Consider the following 16,683-nt stretch of genomic DNA (forward strand, 5'->3'; position numbering starts at 1 on the left):
TTTGGCACATGCAATCCAAAAAACAATTTGTTACTTACTCATTAGCATTCAAGCTAGCTGTGGCTCTGATGATCATGTAGCAGAGTGTGAGGGCACTGAGGAGGCCAAAACTGGCAATAATAAACCATTCTTCTGTTGACAAAGGAAAGGGAGGAAATCACTCTGGGGAGAAGACTTAAGTCAAATCGATGTCAACATTTCCCTCAAATGCAACGAAGCAGACGTCAACGAAGGTGTGAGCCAAGACTGGCACAAGGAAGTGAAGCAGGAGGAGGTTTGCCAGAGAGCTACTAAGTGGAGAAGGTTAGTGGAAGTAGTGGTGAAAGCTGCAAGGGAGAAAGGAAAGCATGGCCCAAACATTTCTTCCAGTTAAGGCCCTGAGGTCTGTGAGAGGTGTGGCCACCAGAAAGTGTGCAGTAAAAAGATGTCTATAAAATGGCACATGGACACAGGGTTTTAAACCTGTCAGTTTAAATGACAGTAAAGTGGACTAGCCATATTTATAACCTTTTCTTCTTCACCTGTCACTTCTGCATGCCTGTGCCTCTCATTCCTAAAGAAAGGCTTAGAAAGATGGAGCAGTGGTCCCCAAAGGTCTCGTGGGGACTCCAAGCAGTTCTCAGGCTGTCCTCCACGGCATTCTCATCTGTATTCTTTTTGTCTGTGAGTGGCTTTACTTAAGAGTCTCTTTTAAAAAGGACATCTTATTGGTGTCTCCTGCAAAGAAGAGGACTACCCTTCACAACTCCACCACTAAGAACCAGCAGTGGCTGTTAAGGCTTTATTAAGCAGAAGTAGAAAGGGAATGTTGTTCACAAGAGACTTGGCCCATCAAAGAGATGAAAACCTCTGGTACACAGAACTCTAAAGGTTTTTTATCTAGTCTCTTTCTAGATCTAGGAAATCAGTTAATATTTTCCCTTGAATTTTCAAACTCTGTATCATCAAGGTAATATTTCAAAAACAGTATTTACTGAGAACCATAAAAACAACCTGAGAATCAATCTGACTTCCTAAAAAGTTTTAACTGTAAAATATTTCCTAAAGTATACACAAACTAGGACTGGTTTAACAAACTTTTACACAGTTAAATTCCCTATACATTTGCAATAATGCAGAGAGAAGAAATTTATACTTGGAATGCCAAATGGTTATATGTGAAAGCTATATGTAACACGGGTGTTTCTAATCTGCTTTCCATGGATCCTACAGCTATGCAACACTGTGTGCGCCCACTAATTCTTCTAGAAAAAGGTTATTATACTTTCATTGAATTTTAAAGGTGGTGAGCTTCAAAAGGTTAAGAAGAATTGTTCTTCAGGATTCCAGGATGCTGAATTGTTCTATAAGCATTTCTCTGCCCATCTTGGTTTACATTATTAAAGTGCACAGCAAGCTCTTTCTTTTTAGATAACAGTGCAGCCACTGCTTCTTGGAATACAAATTCTTCATCAACAGAGTGAATTTATGAGGTTTTTCTTTAAAGCAAAATAATAAACATTCAAGCACCCATGCAAAATCCACCATTTTTAACCCCATATATTTTAAATTAGAAAAAATATATACTGGCATTTAAAAAAAATTAAGAGATGCTGGTCATCAATTTCAAGAAGCTTAATATAGCATTATTTTTTTCTTAAGACTTTTTTATACATGATAAGCAGACTAACTTCAATTACATCTATGTTTCCAATGTTGAATATAGCATCCAGACATGCATGGCATTTCAGTTATAAAAATTAGTAACCAAAAGAAGTAAACACCGTCACAATAATACCCGATGGGCCAGAGGTATTTTAGCACCGATCCACTGCGTCAGGGTCTCGGTCACCTCTGTCCTGCTCCCCAGTGTGTATTTAGCACAGTGCCTTGCAAACAGTGGATGCTGGCTGAACGCACTGCAGTTACTATGGCACTACGGAGCTTTGAGCTTAATGGAGAAGTAGCTTTGGTCTAATTTAACCACATGAATTTCATTTTAACACGTACACATTTGCTAAAGGTGATTAATTTGACACATGAAGTAATATTTTTATCATCAAAATGTAAGATTTTGAAAGGATATTTCTATATAAAATATAAGGCGATAATTACTTAATATAGTAGTAGGTGCTCAATAAATGTTGATCAATGAAAGACCTACCAATAACTCATTAATAAACAGGCAACCTTTGTCTCCTTTATTATTATTACATCATTTAAAAAAAATCTAGCCCATAAAACCTAAATGTCAAAACAGGAAAACATGAAATGCTGTTAAAACAAACCACTGGGAAATGGTAAGAAATTAGCCAAAATGTACCAAATAAAAGTTTTACTGATTCTATAACTTAACGAACTCTCCTTGAGTTTAAACAAATGAGAATAAAACCTCCAAAATCATTTTCTAACAATTTTGGCTGGCTAAAAACATGTATAAATCCATTGAATAGACCACCCAAGTCTTACTTCTTAAGGGGAAAGTCTTTTTGTAATAGTTTTATCCATTTTACTGACTCCCAGAAGTTGAGAGGAGTCCCATTAGGGTTAGGGCTTGAAGCTATAGGCAAGCACAGCATATACGGAAAAAGACAGCACCAGAGTGGTGATGAGGAAGATGGGGTGGAAGGTTGTTAGAAGAGAATAACACAAAGAATGGACTGAAAACAGCTGGCTTGTTATAGGGTGAATGTCCACTCACACGCCTGCCAGCCCACGCATACTGTGGTAAGGCCATCAAAGCACTCAGAGCATTTTTTTTTTCTTGTCAACATTTCAACAATCATGACATTCATAACTAGCCCAGAACATTTTTTAAAAGTAGATTATCTTATGGCTTTTCTCATACCTCTTGTACAATGATACCAAGATGCCAAATTTCATAAAAGTGTAAAATACAGTGAGCAGCAACTGGCTATCTCAACTGTTCTTGAAGTTGTGAGTTTTAGGTTCAAATTCTGGATGAGTGTTTTACTGTTTCCTGCAGCACAGGAACTAGACAGCACTGGGGCTCACAGTTACACAGACACCTGTGGCGCTGTGGACGTCCCACCTCACACCCCTGCGTGCAACACCACCACTTCAAAACAGGCTGATGGGCAGCGATGAAGACAGACCTCTGATCAACTGCTCATCAAATGGCAACTATAATCATTAGTTACATACAAATACACAAGTTTCTTATTAGAAGGGAAGTTTCATGATTACAAGTATCTGTTTTAACAAAAGCACCCATGGCTTTCTCAGTTACAGACTTAAGTCACTGGCCCTGGTGGCCGATCGCCTCAACTCTTCACCACACGTCAAATATCAGCGGCAAGCCAGTCCCACACCCTGGGCACAGGGCCCACTTACTTGTTACTGCGATGTTGATCTCTCCTGTTCGAGGAGTGAGCTCGCCATCCTGAGGAAGAGGCGAGATCCCCGAAGTGCGAAGTGGCTCGAGGCCAAGGGAGTTGTCGCTGGCAAGCTCACCTAGGGCCGATCTTCGGTTAACTGCTTGGGTTCTGGTGAGCCTTTCCATATCAAATGCTACATTATCAGTACACGGTAAATTTGGCTGCAAAATATTTCCAGGTTAAAAGTGCTTGTAAGATTAACAGATCCTTTTTTCAAATTCTAAATGCTTGACATCCTGTTGAAAAGATTTTATCAGTTTTTTCCATGTGACTTCCTCTCATTTCTACCCCCTCTCATTTACACTTTCCATTCTTGTTCAAGAGTTTTTATTTAAAAGAAACAGATGATTTATTCCCCAAAATGATACAAAGGAAAGCCAAAATCCACTGTAGAATTGAGAAAATTGGATACTTCATCTTTATAAAGGACAATTTTTTTGTGAACATGGCTCACAGGCAAAGAGATTCATTATTATTATTATTATTATAAAGTTGACATGTGTGCAGTGTATCACTTTGGTGCATGTGTTAACACAGATAACATACAATATCCCTTTCACCCAATTAACTGTTCTTTAACACCTCATATATTTTAAATATATTTCACCTTTAAAACATAAAGCAAGCATATAACCAAGACTAGATCAACACTGAAAAGTCTTCTGACTCTAAAAAAACCTGTTTCAAAATTTAAGCATCTAATGCTAAGGGAGAGGAACAGAGTGCTGTGGGGCTAAAGGCTACTATCATCCACTAAATAGTGGATATGGAAGGCCAGGGACGCTGCCAGACAGTCTCAACAACAGCCCTCACCAGAAGGGATTATCTAGGCCAGTGTCAAATTAAGAGGTAAAGAAACTACAAATCACTGACATGATCTTTGAAGATGGGAGGATAAATGGGGCACTACTAACTGGATTGCTCCTAAAATGTCATCTGATAGCACATTTTAAATAGGATTATTCAGATCTGCAAGGCTAAAATGAGGAATTCATCTGTTGGGTCAACATAAACTTTCTTCTCTATATGGAGATTATTCAGTCACTCTTGAAAGAACCCCAAGGGCCTCAGGTAGTCAACGCTGGCTCACCCGGCTATGACTGAAGTGCTCTATGTGGCTGGCACCCAACCGAAGCCCCTACCCAGCTGTCAGAGATCAGCTCAGGGCTGGCACTGCCTACCCTCACTGACTGCAATTACCAGCATCTAGGAGAGCAAAGCCAAATTCAAGAGGAACAGACATAAGTAATGACACGGTTTTATACCATGTTGAATGCAGAAAAAATTACTACTGGACTACAGTTAAAAATCTACATTCTACTCCTTAAAAAAAAAAAAAAAGATATTGGAATGTAGGAAAATCACATCCTTCTTTCTACCTTAGTTCTTCGTCACACACCTACCACCCAACGGAAGCATGCTTTAAAGTAGATTGGCACAGTTCTTCAGCTGCTCTTCCATGGGTTCCCTGATGGGGGCTGGACTTTGATGTGGGAAAAATGTAGTATTGGACCAACAAGACTATGTGGCAGAGAAAGCCTATGTTATGTTATGCTTAGAGGTAAAATGACACAGAAGTATTAACAAAATAGGAAACATACCACAATGCCCAGGGCCTTCAAAATATTAAGTTTGCACATAGGACAGGTACAGTGTTCACTAAGCCAGGGATCCACGCAGGATTTGTGGAAAACATGCCTATAAAAAACAAAACAAAACGGAGAATTATATCACAAATTATATCCTGAAAAACTCTTAGGCCCAAATGTAAAGAAATGAAATTTTTAGTTAGTCTGTTTGGTCCCAAGAGACAATACTGGGGATGTACTAAAACAGAGTTGGTAGAAAACCTCCTCAACCCAATCTTATATGGTAATAGCACTGTATAATGAGAACTGATAAGTAGTATTTGGCTGTTTGGTTTTATTCCACCAAATTCCAAATAAAGATTTGAGGAAAAGTAGGAAATTTACTAAGAATCAAGATAACTGTATCTTATAAATCAGTTGTTTCCAATATCTAAAGCAGAAAAACAGAATTTCAAAAAATACTAACCAGGAGTGAAATATTAACCAGGAATTTAAATTCTATATAATTAGTTTCATGGACTTCTGTTTAAGTGTTGTTTAAAACATTATTTAAAGAGTTCTTGTAAAACAGATAGACAGGGAGCCCAGCCTGGCACTCTGTGGGTACCTAGATGGGTGGGGAGGGATGCTCAAGAGGGAGGTGATATATATGTCTGATTATGGCTGATTTATGTTGTTGTACAGCAGAAACCAACAAACACTGTAAAAGCAATTTTCCTCCAATTAAAAAAAATAAACCAAAGGTAAAAACAAAAAAAATAAGTAAATGAAATGAAAAAAAAAAAAAAAAAAAAGACTTCTAAGCAACCCAAGTTAAATGCTTGTAAAGTTACAGGGTAGTTGGGACTATTTTTCGGGATGAGCTGTGCTTAGGAATCAGATAACATTTAACCAGCAGTTTTTAGCTGAAATGTTGAAGGGAGAGAGGATGGGTGATTTTTATTCCAGAGAGTGGACAGTCACATCCTTGTGACTGGAAATAAGTCATGGAGGGCTTTGCATTCTTGAAGAAGGTGCCTGTGCCCTATGGAAAGGAGAAAAGACAGTGAGGGAGCTCTTGAAATCATTTCTCAAGCTCCTGTACCTCCCTGTGGTAGCTCTGAGAACCTGAAATGAGGCCACAAGGAAGCCCCAGAGTCCTGGCCAATGGGGCAGGGGCAGGGGCAGAGACAGGGGCCAGGACAGGCGTTCCGGGCACCATTAGCTAATCACAGTCTTGGGATAAGATAAAAGAAATTTTGAGAAAGATACCAAATTGAACCATCATATGCTTTTTAAATGTTGTTAATTTGTAATTTATATATTACCTTGTAAGTAGTTATGTACACCTTTTCAAAATATATATACCTGTTTTAAAATGCAGCTTCGATTTAAAAAAGTACGAGATTTAGAAAACTCACTGTTTTAATTGGGATTTGGAAGAAACATTCATGCTTACAGTTTCAACCCAAATAACCGATCATCCCTCGGTAGCCTTGTGCCCACTTTTTTGGGGAAGAATCAAGATGTGTGTGCGTGCTCAGTCGTGTCCGACTCTGCCCACATCTCCTGCATGACAGGCAGCTTCTCTACCCACTTAGTCACCCGAGAAGCCCAAGAATGAAGATATTGGCAACTAAACGGTGGTGCCAGCACTAAAGGACCCGCCTGCCAGTGTGGGAGACATAAGAGAGGCCAGTTCCATCCCTGGGTTGCGAATCTCCCCTGTGGGAGGGCTTGGCAACCCACTCCAGTATTCTTGCCTGAAGAATCCCATGGACAGAGGAGCTTGGTGGGCTACAGTCCATGGGGTCGTAAACAGTTAGACACGACTGAAGTGACTTAGTACACACGGTCTGAAACTTAGATAACGCAATGAATCAGAACCTCATCATCCCTGAAGGTTTTCACTTAAGAGGTGAAAGTCATCAAACCATAGGCAAGACCTAAACTCATTTAGTATACATAACACATTGTCACGTCTGTTTACTCTTCCTTGCATCTAGAGTGTATTCTGAAAGGGAGATAAAGGCTTGCCCCAGAATTCCACTGAGGGTATTCTCAGAGGTGGGGACTATTCCCCAGCAGCTGTGAACGGTGTTGGCTGTGGCTGGCCTAAGAAAGATAAGAACAAGGCCTCCAGTCCTTTTTTCAGATACAGACCCCTTTAGGTCTTACATGAATGACAGCTCCTCCTCACTGCAAGGGTGCATCTGCCTTTATTTGGCAATGTTTCTGGGAGGTCTATGGACCAATGAGGGTTTTGTCAGCATTGGCGGAGATGGGGGGCTGGGAAGGTGCTCTCAGCCAGTTCGATGCAGTGTGGACAGTGGACTTGGGCCAGGTGGCAGGTGGCAGAAGAGAAGGTTGTGTGACCTCTGGTGCAGCTGCTGTGGTGTTGGAGAGCTGACCTGAACCAGTTGTTTGTGGAAATCCTGGTTTAAGCCAGCACTGCTGGTTTTTACCTTCCCTTCTTACCAGTGTTTCTGCTTTCCTCTTTTCTTATTACCTAGCTTTTCTTTTCTATTACCTGTTATTTGGAATGAACAAAATGGTTTAATCCCGTAATTTTTAAAGCTGTGTAAGTTGAGTGTTCTCTGTCCCTTTAACCTTAGTTAAAAATGGATTTCTCTTATGTCAGGGTCCTTAAGTGTTCCCTTGTAGGTTTGCTCATCTAAAAGAAAGTGTCTGGTTCCCTGTGGAGCACTGTAATGAAGGAAAACAAAGACCAAGTTCTCTAGGGACAAGCTGGGAAAGAAAGCCTCTCTTCCTTAGCTAACTCAAAATCAGAAAGTTTTTTTGTTTTTTCTCCATAAAAAACCCTTTTCCTTTAGGCTATCTGCCCACCCTATGGCTTTCCCACCCTCAGTCCCCACCCCAGCCAGCAAGCTGCCCCTCCCTCCCTCCCTCCCTCCCAAACTTCTTCCTCCAGCCACGCTCTTTCCAGGATTTCTACAGTCTAGCTCCTGCACCTGGCCCAGAAAGCACCAGTCTAATTCCCACAGCACACCTCTCTCTTCACCTGCTGGCCCTCCTGACACCAGCCCATCACTCTCCCTCGGGCCACTGACAGCTCTGTGGTGAAGGGCTGCCCTGTATTTGCCGGTCTCCTCTTTGTCACCTGTTTTCTTGACCTCTTGCTTCTGTCTCCTCGGGTCTGCTGTTTACCAAACTCCACGTGGCCTTCCTTTCCTCCTGGGCAAAGCTCTGCTCCTACGACAGCCTGAGCCGTGACAAACAGCACTTTCTGACTACCAGCTGTCTCATCTGAACACCGCAGAGGAGAAGCACAGCGGGGAAGGCTGCCTGCCATCTAACTCATGAGGCTGTTTGGAGCAATAAGTGAAAAACTCAGAAAAGGCACCAAGGATATGCAAATAAAAGGTATTATTAAACATACAACCAGGCAAAGTAACGCCAGTATTTCACACAACTCCTGCTACACGCGGTCAGAACACTTCAGCGTGCCTCAGGTCTCTGCACGCCCGCACCAGAGTGACCTCTTACAGGCTTGGAGATGTACGAAAGGCATCCACAGACACCTCAGAGGGGCACGTGGGGCCAGTCAGACCTGGAAAGAACCCCTTCCCACTGTTCTAAAAAGACCCGAATAATAAAAACGCATATAAACACAGAAAAGGGCCCAACACACTTAGGGCTGAGTGGTGTACACGGACGGAAAGCGGGTGATGCGTTGAGGAACAGTGAAACGTGTAAAGGACAAGTGTATCAGAGCTTCAGAAAAGTCCTTTATTCCTCTTAGAGATACTTTGGCATACAGAAATACTTTGGGATACGTGGAAGTATAGAACAGAAAAGGGAACAAAACCAGTAACATTAAAACACTATGCCTTCCCACTCTCCTATTTCCCAACAGCACTGTAAGCTAGAGTGATCAGAACACAACAATGGCTGGGGGTGGGGTGAGGCGTCTACATTGAAGGTGAGTTGTTTTCACAGCTCTGCAGCCTCTTGGTGCCGTGCAAGAACCTGGCAAATATAAAAGGATCCAGGATTACTAAAGGTCAGAGACAAGAACTCCTCTTTTCCCCGAACTAGGACTGCCAGGAGACACTGGTTAAATAGGCTTTCCCTCTGAGGAGGGGGCATCACAGCAGTGCCTCTGCCAGCCGCCAGGCGAATGACCCACTTTAGCTTCCGAGGTGGCATCTTAGACATACAATGAGCTGAGCTGCAGCACTCTACTTCTGAAAAGTGTTTTGAACCACTAAAAATTTTGTGGCTGACCTTTAAATAGAAGAGGTGCAAAAGAGTTTTCCAGTTTCTAAGATGTGCTGGCTAACATCCAGAGGACGGCTGACTGATCAGCTGACACGAGGAGGAGGTCCCAGGGCGGTGCTGACTGCCATCTGTCCTCAGGAAATTAACATGGCAAAGGTAAAGAGTAAAGGCCATGCAGCAAGCAGCAGCAATCCACGAGGTTTGCTCTCTAGAAAGTTTTAGTTCAGTCTTGGGGTAGGTATGTTAAAAGGAAGGACACACAGACATAAAGGCGCCTGTACTTTCTTCCTGCCTTACTCAGGGGAGGAAGAGACAGTGAGTGCAGATGATTTGCAGAATCTGGCTGTAAAGGGGAGAAGCTGTAGGGTGGCACAGCTTCGGAGTGGGGTTTGAAAGAGAGTTATACAAACTGGAGAGGAAATGCTGGAGCGTGATGGAATGCTGGCGGGCAGAGACAGAAAGAACAAGAACTGGAGGGAGCTGAGAGTCAACAGAGCCAGGTCTCAAGGATGGGAAGGTGTTGGCACACAGAGGCCCAGGTTGAAAAAGCACATTAGAACCAAGGAGGCGGTCCTCTGTCCTGACGGGAGGCCAGGTTGCAAGGGTGGGTGTGGAGGCAGGTACGCGTGAAGGCTTAGGATTTCAACTAATAGCCATTGGTTTCTGTGAAGATAATGGTGAAGTTATCCGATGAGAGTGATGAGTGAAGATGTTTAAGGAGAATAGATACCCCTGGATGTGCTGCTTGAGAAGAAGGGAGAAATGACCAGGGAAAAAGAGGGGCTCTGGGCAGTGCTCCAGGCCCAGCTAACCTTCCAGGCACCAGAGCTGTCCGGCAACCAGAGCTAAAGGCAGACATAGCCGAGTCACACATCAGACCAGTTTTAATGACCCACAGACTACAGAGGGAAGGCACAGTATCTGAGGGAGAGAGAACAGAGCAAGTAGCACACAAGAGTTGTTAATTCAAAGGTACTTGAGAGGGATCCATGGGAAAACAGAGGCTTGGAGAAGATGTGGAATAAAGATGAGTATTTGTGTGGAGCCATTCTCTAGGTTAGGCGTCCTCAACTGGAGGCATTTGTGGTTGTCAATGGCCGTGTGTGGGGGGGGTTACTGGCACCTACTAAGTGGAACCAAAGATACAGCTAAGTAGCTCACAATGCAGGGCGAGCCCCTCAAGCCTGCCCAACAAAGAAATGTCTGGTCCCGAATGTCAACAGTGACCAGGTGGAAAGACCTTGCTCTAGGTAAAAAACTGTCAACTTGGGTTATACAAAACGTTGCTTGATTGCAAAGTTAGTTTTCACTACACCTCAGAATCACGCTGCTGTCACCAGCTCAGTCAGAGGAAATGTTTTGCTGAGCAGGCTGTGCAACACAGAGAAAGCTACAACTAGCTTCAAAGTAAAAGGGGGAGTGTCATCTAGACAATGATCCAGGAATAAAAGACAACCCTGTGAGCAGTGTCTTAATCACAGGTGCAAAAAAACGCTAAATTTGTCAAATTCTAATACTCGAAAGCAGACAACAAATACAAAAGTTGACATCCCTTCCTTTGGTGGTAGGTCAAATTCTAAGAAATTTCTAAGATCAAGCACAGCTCCACATTTCAATAGATGGCGTGGCCTTGCAGCATCAGAGTCACCCTTGGTACTTAATAAAAACAAACAAGCCTGGGGCTCCCCTCAGTATATATTTCTGAAAGCTCTCCATTGATTCTTGACCTTTGGAAGGAAAAAAGAGAACTAGGAATGAAACTCTAGAAAAGCCTATTCTTGAAGGACAGAAAGAATACGGAATAAATTTCCCAGCACAATCTAGTTTCAGCTGAGGCTCCCCTGAGGAAAACACTGTCACCTTACTAATTACCATTAACAGCTTTGTAAGCCTTCATTCTTAGGTCCCAGACAGTCCCAGGGGCCCCTGGACTGAGACAGGAAGACAGAGAATCTGCAAAGACTTGACTTCTTCCTGGCTATTCCAGTTTCAAAAGATATCTGTGCAGGTAAAAACAGTTTTTAAAAGCAAGTAAGAGCTGATTATGCTTTATAAAGTATCCCAGTACTGTGTCCCCTGATTTGTATAGCTGATCCTTGAACAAATGTGGAGAGGCAGTGGTTGGGGTGCCGACGCCCACTGAAGTTGAAAATCTACGTATAACCTTACAGTCAACCCTCTGTATTCGTGAGCTTCCCTGCTGGCTCAGATGGTAAAGAATATGTCTGCAATGCAGGAAACCCAGGTTCGATCCCTGGGTTGGGAAGATCCCCTGGACAAGGGAATGGCTACGCACTCCTGTGAAATCCCACAGAGAGAGGAGCCTGGCGAGCTACAGTCCAAGGGGCTGCAGAGTCATACACGACTGAGTGACTAGCACTTCCACTTTCTTTTTTCTGTATTCATGGTTCTGCACATTCAACCATCAGCTGATCACCTATTACTACAGTATTTACTATTGAAATAAGTCAACTGGTGCAATTCAAACCTGCGTTGTACAGGGGTCAACTGTGTTTGTATGTGTATTTCCTTTAGCCTCAAGGTTTTAGATCTGAAAAATTATAATTAGATAATTTAATTATCTACAGGACAGCTGACATTTAGTTTTATAGGGTTTCCTTAATATGCAAACTAAATGACGTGACTTCTAGATGCCTGGTTTTATATATGGAATTATTCATAAGTTATGATTTTAAAGAAACCCAGATCTCTCTGGATTCAAAATGTAAATTAACACCAGTAGCCTCATAGAGACAACTGCTACTGATTATTTTATTCACTCACGTGTTCCATATTATTAGAAGCTAAGATTAGAATGAGTTTTCAATGAGAAGAGGAGGCGGCTTTTGATTTTAGGCTTCTCGGTAGGTGACTTCCTATTTTTTCCAATCAATGCTCAGACCGTGTATCTTAATGCTGCATACTCCCGAGCTTGGCACAGCACCATGGTAGAAACCCACACACTCTTTCGGGGGCACCAGAGTGCAGGTGAACACCCTCCTTTCTGAGGGCGGCCTGCGGCCCTATGTAAAGAGCAGGAATAATACAGAAGGACATTTTTATGCCAGCGCTGCCATTTCTGAGCCGCGTGACCCTGACCCCGGAAGCTCCACTACTGCTGACCCTGGAAGCTCCACTACTGGCTTCCCCACACCTCACTGGACAGCGGGAGACCACAGATGCGAACTGCACAGAGCAGAGTGCCCGACCTGGGGCAGGCACACAGCCCGCAGCAGCCCCCGCTTCACACAGCCACGGCCAGTCAAAGGCTTAACCCAAGCCCCAGAGTTCTGGTTGTTGCTCAGCTGCTCACTCATGTCTGACTCTTTGTGACCCCATGAACTGCAGCATGCCAGGCCTCCCTGTCTCTCACCACCTCCTGAAGTTTTCCCAAGTTCATGTTCACTGCATCGGTGATGCCATCCAACCAGGTGATCCTCTGATGCTCTTGTCTCCTTCTGCCCTCGATCTTTCCTAGCATCAGGGACTTTTCCAATGAGTTGTCTGCGTGCATCAGATGACCAAAATATTGAAGCTTCACCGCTAGGATCAGTCTTTCCAGTGAATATTCAGGATTGATCTACCTAAAGATTGACTGGTTTGATTTCCTTGCTGTCCAAGGAACTTCCAGGAGTCTTTTCCAGCACTACACTTCAAAGGCATAAATTCTTTGGCATTCTGCCTTCTTTACGGTCCAGCTTTCACAACCATACCTGACCACTGGGAAGACCATAACCTTGACTATACGGACTCCTGTCGGCAGAATAATATCCCTGCTTTTCAACACACTGTCTCGGTTTGTCATCACTTTCCTGCCAAGAAGCAACAGTCTTCTGATTTCATGGCTGCAGTCACCATCTGCAGTGATTTTGGAGCCCAAGAAGAGGAAATCTGTCACTGCTTTCATCTTTTCCCTTTCTATTTGCCATACAGTAATGGAGCCGGCTGCCATGATCTTAATTTAATAGTTAGTCTTAAGCTGGCTCTTTCACTTTCCTCCTTAACCGTCATCAAGGGGTTCTTTAGTTCCTCTTCACTTTCTGCCATGTGGCCTAGTGGTAAAGAAGCTACCTGCCAATGCAGAGTTCTGGTACCCAGTACCATGTGGACACTGCTGAGGCTTTATTGGAGGGACTAGTGATGAACCCTTGATCTGAGAAGGAGAGGATCGATGGCTAGATCTGAAACCCACAGAAATCACAGAAATAAAAATTCTTGACCTTACTGCTTTTAGGCTACTGATGCACCCCACCCATTTTGCTCTTAACTAGAGAAAGTTTGCAGTCAGTTCTTGCTGAAGTCCGCAGTAGAGCTGCCAGGGCCACAAGACCCAGAAAGGGCAGGGCCAGCATAAAGATGTCCTTCTGTATTATTTCTGATTACCACTACGTTCAGTGTGCAGCCAGGCCTCTTCCTACCAGAAAAGCTGTGGGTAAGAATGGCTCTCAAAAGCAAATGGCTACCCACTCCAAAAGGGAGATACACAAATCACATCAGTACCATTCTATTTTAAACAAAGAAAGCCGACATACTTGCAGGGCAGAATCCGGACAACATCATTCTGTTTATAGCTTTCTATGCAGACTGCACAATGATCGAAGTCTGGGTCTGTTTCCTGAAACGCAAAGCATGGGAACAAAAGTTACACACTGCTCCTAAAAGTACCTAAATGGAGGACATACAATCCAGCTAAAATTTTTCCTGTGGCAACCACGGTAAACAGGTGATTATAGGATGAAAGGTTATAAAAAATGTAATATGTTTCCAACTGCTTAACTATGTCAACCCAAATTGTATGCAGGCCAAACTACAGTGTAACAATTATTACTAATTCTGTTTGTGAAATATCTTAGAAATCAGAATAATAACGTTTTTCAACATTCAAATCAGCCATCGCCTCGGATCATCTTCTCCCCACTACGGCTGTGTCAGTATTCTGAGATGTTTTCCTCACCAGGACACTCATCTCACCACAAAGTTGAGTACCGGCAGGAAAGGTGGTGGGCCACCACAAGACCTGCCCCAAGGATGGGAGATCTGGGACAGAGAACAGCCATGGATTCGACTCTATACTGGGTCTTGATCAAGGTTCAGGAAGAGTCTGCCAGGTGTTTGGTCAACAAGGGTAACTGCTCTCTGCCTCCTCTGGACTGGGGAAGGGTTCCCCTGCTTTGCCATTAGACAGAGCTCTGTCAGGAAAGGCAACACTGCTTGCTGTGTCACTGCTCCTCGGACTGAACCTCAGCAGGACAACTGTTGACAGGTCTAGGAGATACAAACTAAGAAAAAGTGTTGGCTTTAATAAGGAAAGAGGGTTAGCATGGGGGACAAAGTAGGATGGGTAAGGTGAATGAGCTCCAGAGAAATTCAAATTAATGTGGCAGCTGAAGGCTATCAGATCAAAAAAGCATCTATATGGGTGATCACTCCTCTGGCATGAAGTACAGTTGTTGAGAGGCTGCATATATTTTCTGCAAGGATTTTTAGTCTTTTCTTTCATGTACCATGAAGTTCACTAAAAACATTTCTACCTTTTGGAGCTGTGACAAGGGAAACTGGATGTAGGGTGTCAAGGAAGTGGGAATAAAAATGAGTAGAGTCAAGAAAGTGGTAAAACTTAAGAGGATGGAGAATTATCTATAATTATCCTTCCAGAGGTCTTTGATAAAAAATTAGTTGGTTTTTAGCAGAAGACAGGTTTGGTTTTTACGCCTTCAGAGACACAATTTTTAAATTCTAGATAGCCTTGAATATATTGAATATAGGATTTCACATTAAGTTGCTATTTTTGTCCACAGAAAGCAGAAGCAGGACTCCACCAAGTTTTGCGATCTGACTGAAGAACTGAGGTTAGCAATTTCAGCCACAGATAGCTTCTATCACTGCCTCTCTGATTTATTCCCGGTAAGCTTCCAGGCCCGACTCTAGCAAACTGCGCCCTTCTTGCAAACTGCTTAGCCAACTGTAGAGGACATGCCAGGTTAACCACCACCCCCTGGATGTGGGTCTCCAGTTCTCCACGAACTGCGAAGAGTTAAAACATAAAAGAGAGATGCAAAGTCTTAGAAAGCACAGGAAGAGAATGCACATTTCTGGCTCTTTACAGAAGAACCCCAAAGTATGCTAGGTTTTAGCAGAAGAAAAGTGTTGCAGAGCACAGCTAGGGAAATTATAAGTAGCCCAGTGAAGCTAATGATGATAAGAACATTAAAAGTCCAGGAAAATTACAAAAGTGTATGGAGGATCTCCAGATGACAGGCATGCTAAGAATAAGATTTCCAAGAGAAGTTAGTTTACAATAAAGCATTAGATAGTATGCTTGAAGTAAAAGGAAAACTTAATGGAGGAGACACAAATGGTCAGTATGGATTGTCACCTACCAAATAAAAAGCAAGATACTTTACTGTTTTTTATAGTGCTAAAGTGATTTCATTACTGTACCTTATCACCCTTTTTCACTGTCCTGGTTGTCAATTTGCTGATGGCTTTCTTGGCTGCATCTCCAAGACGACGCTATGAAAATAGCAGAGAAAAACAGATGTTAAGTGCAAAATCTCTGGATTTTTCTTATTTCAGCAAACTTTATTACAATTTTTACTGAGTTATAATAGATAACACATTATATTAATTTCAGGTATGCAACATAACGATTCAATAGTTATATATGTTTTGAATGATCAGAGTAACTCAATATCCATCACCAGACAGACCTTTTTACTTCTCGTGACAACTTTTAAGATATACTCTAGATGATATTCTTTATTTTTAAATAAATATATAAAGTCCTATTATCCTACATTTCTTTCCAAGTCCTATCATATGAAAGGATTCCAAGAAAGCAATTAAAAAGTTAGAAAAACTGGCAGTTTCCCCACAGATTTAGCATTCCGATAAATAAGTGTATATAGTAAACAAACAAAAAAAAAAGCCAGGTGTCATAATCACCAATGCATTTTGTACCTAACAAACATTTCAAACATTATCAGGATCTAGTTCTTATACAAGTCAGAGCTACTGCCACTGTTCCAACAGCTTTCTTATTCTGCTCCAAGGGTGACAAACTAATTATTAGACATACAAGCTCTGTCTTTGTGAAAGGATATCTCTAAAACTTCTTAAAACTGCTTATCAATATCAGTGTGTGGAGGAAGGGGTGCAGTCATGAGCTCTGCTTCTGACTGCCACTGCTATGCTTCACGATCTTAGGAAGGTACATTCACCTTTCTGAGCTTGAGTTTTTCTCATTTATTTAAGAGAGTTAAATCAGGCAAATCTCTAAGGCTTGGAAAAGAGTAGGAAGGCGTTAGATAAGGAAAGCATTGGGACAGGAAGGGGGATTCTGGACCAAGGAGTAGTCCAGTAAAGACAGATAGGTAAAAGGCACAAGTATGTGAGGGAAATTACAGATTGATGTAACTATGGTGAGCATATATTTTATTACTCAAATTAGAATGTTTTGAGAGTGAGAGGACCCTGTTAATAATTATACCGGGACA

The 16,683-nt window shown here is 42.4% G+C and overlaps 1 protein-coding gene across 1 annotated transcript in view; it reads right to left on the minus strand.

Moving 5' to 3' along the window:
* Nucleotides 1-16,683, minus strand: part of RNF130 (ring finger protein 130) — a 137,548-nt gene that overhangs the window by 9,769 nt on the left and 111,096 nt on the right. Inside the window, exons 4-8 of the mRNA XM_040241416.1 lie at nucleotides 15,629-15,700; nucleotides 13,720-13,802; nucleotides 4,979-5,075; nucleotides 3,334-3,538; nucleotides 39-132 (exon numbers count right to left, since the gene is read on the minus strand). Coding sequence (XP_040097350.1) covers nucleotides 39-132; nucleotides 3,334-3,538; nucleotides 4,979-5,075; nucleotides 13,720-13,802; nucleotides 15,629-15,700 — 551 coding nt within the window. The remainder of the gene's footprint in view (nucleotides 1-38; nucleotides 133-3,333; nucleotides 3,539-4,978; nucleotides 5,076-13,719; nucleotides 13,803-15,628; nucleotides 15,701-16,683) is intronic.

Source organism: Oryx dammah, unplaced genomic scaffold (assembly GCF_014754425.2).
Source record: "Oryx dammah isolate SB20612 unplaced genomic scaffold, SCBI_Odam_1.1 HiC_scaffold_5, whole genome shotgun sequence".
In the NCBI taxonomy this organism is placed as follows: domain Eukaryota; kingdom Metazoa; phylum Chordata; class Mammalia; order Artiodactyla; family Bovidae; genus Oryx; species Oryx dammah.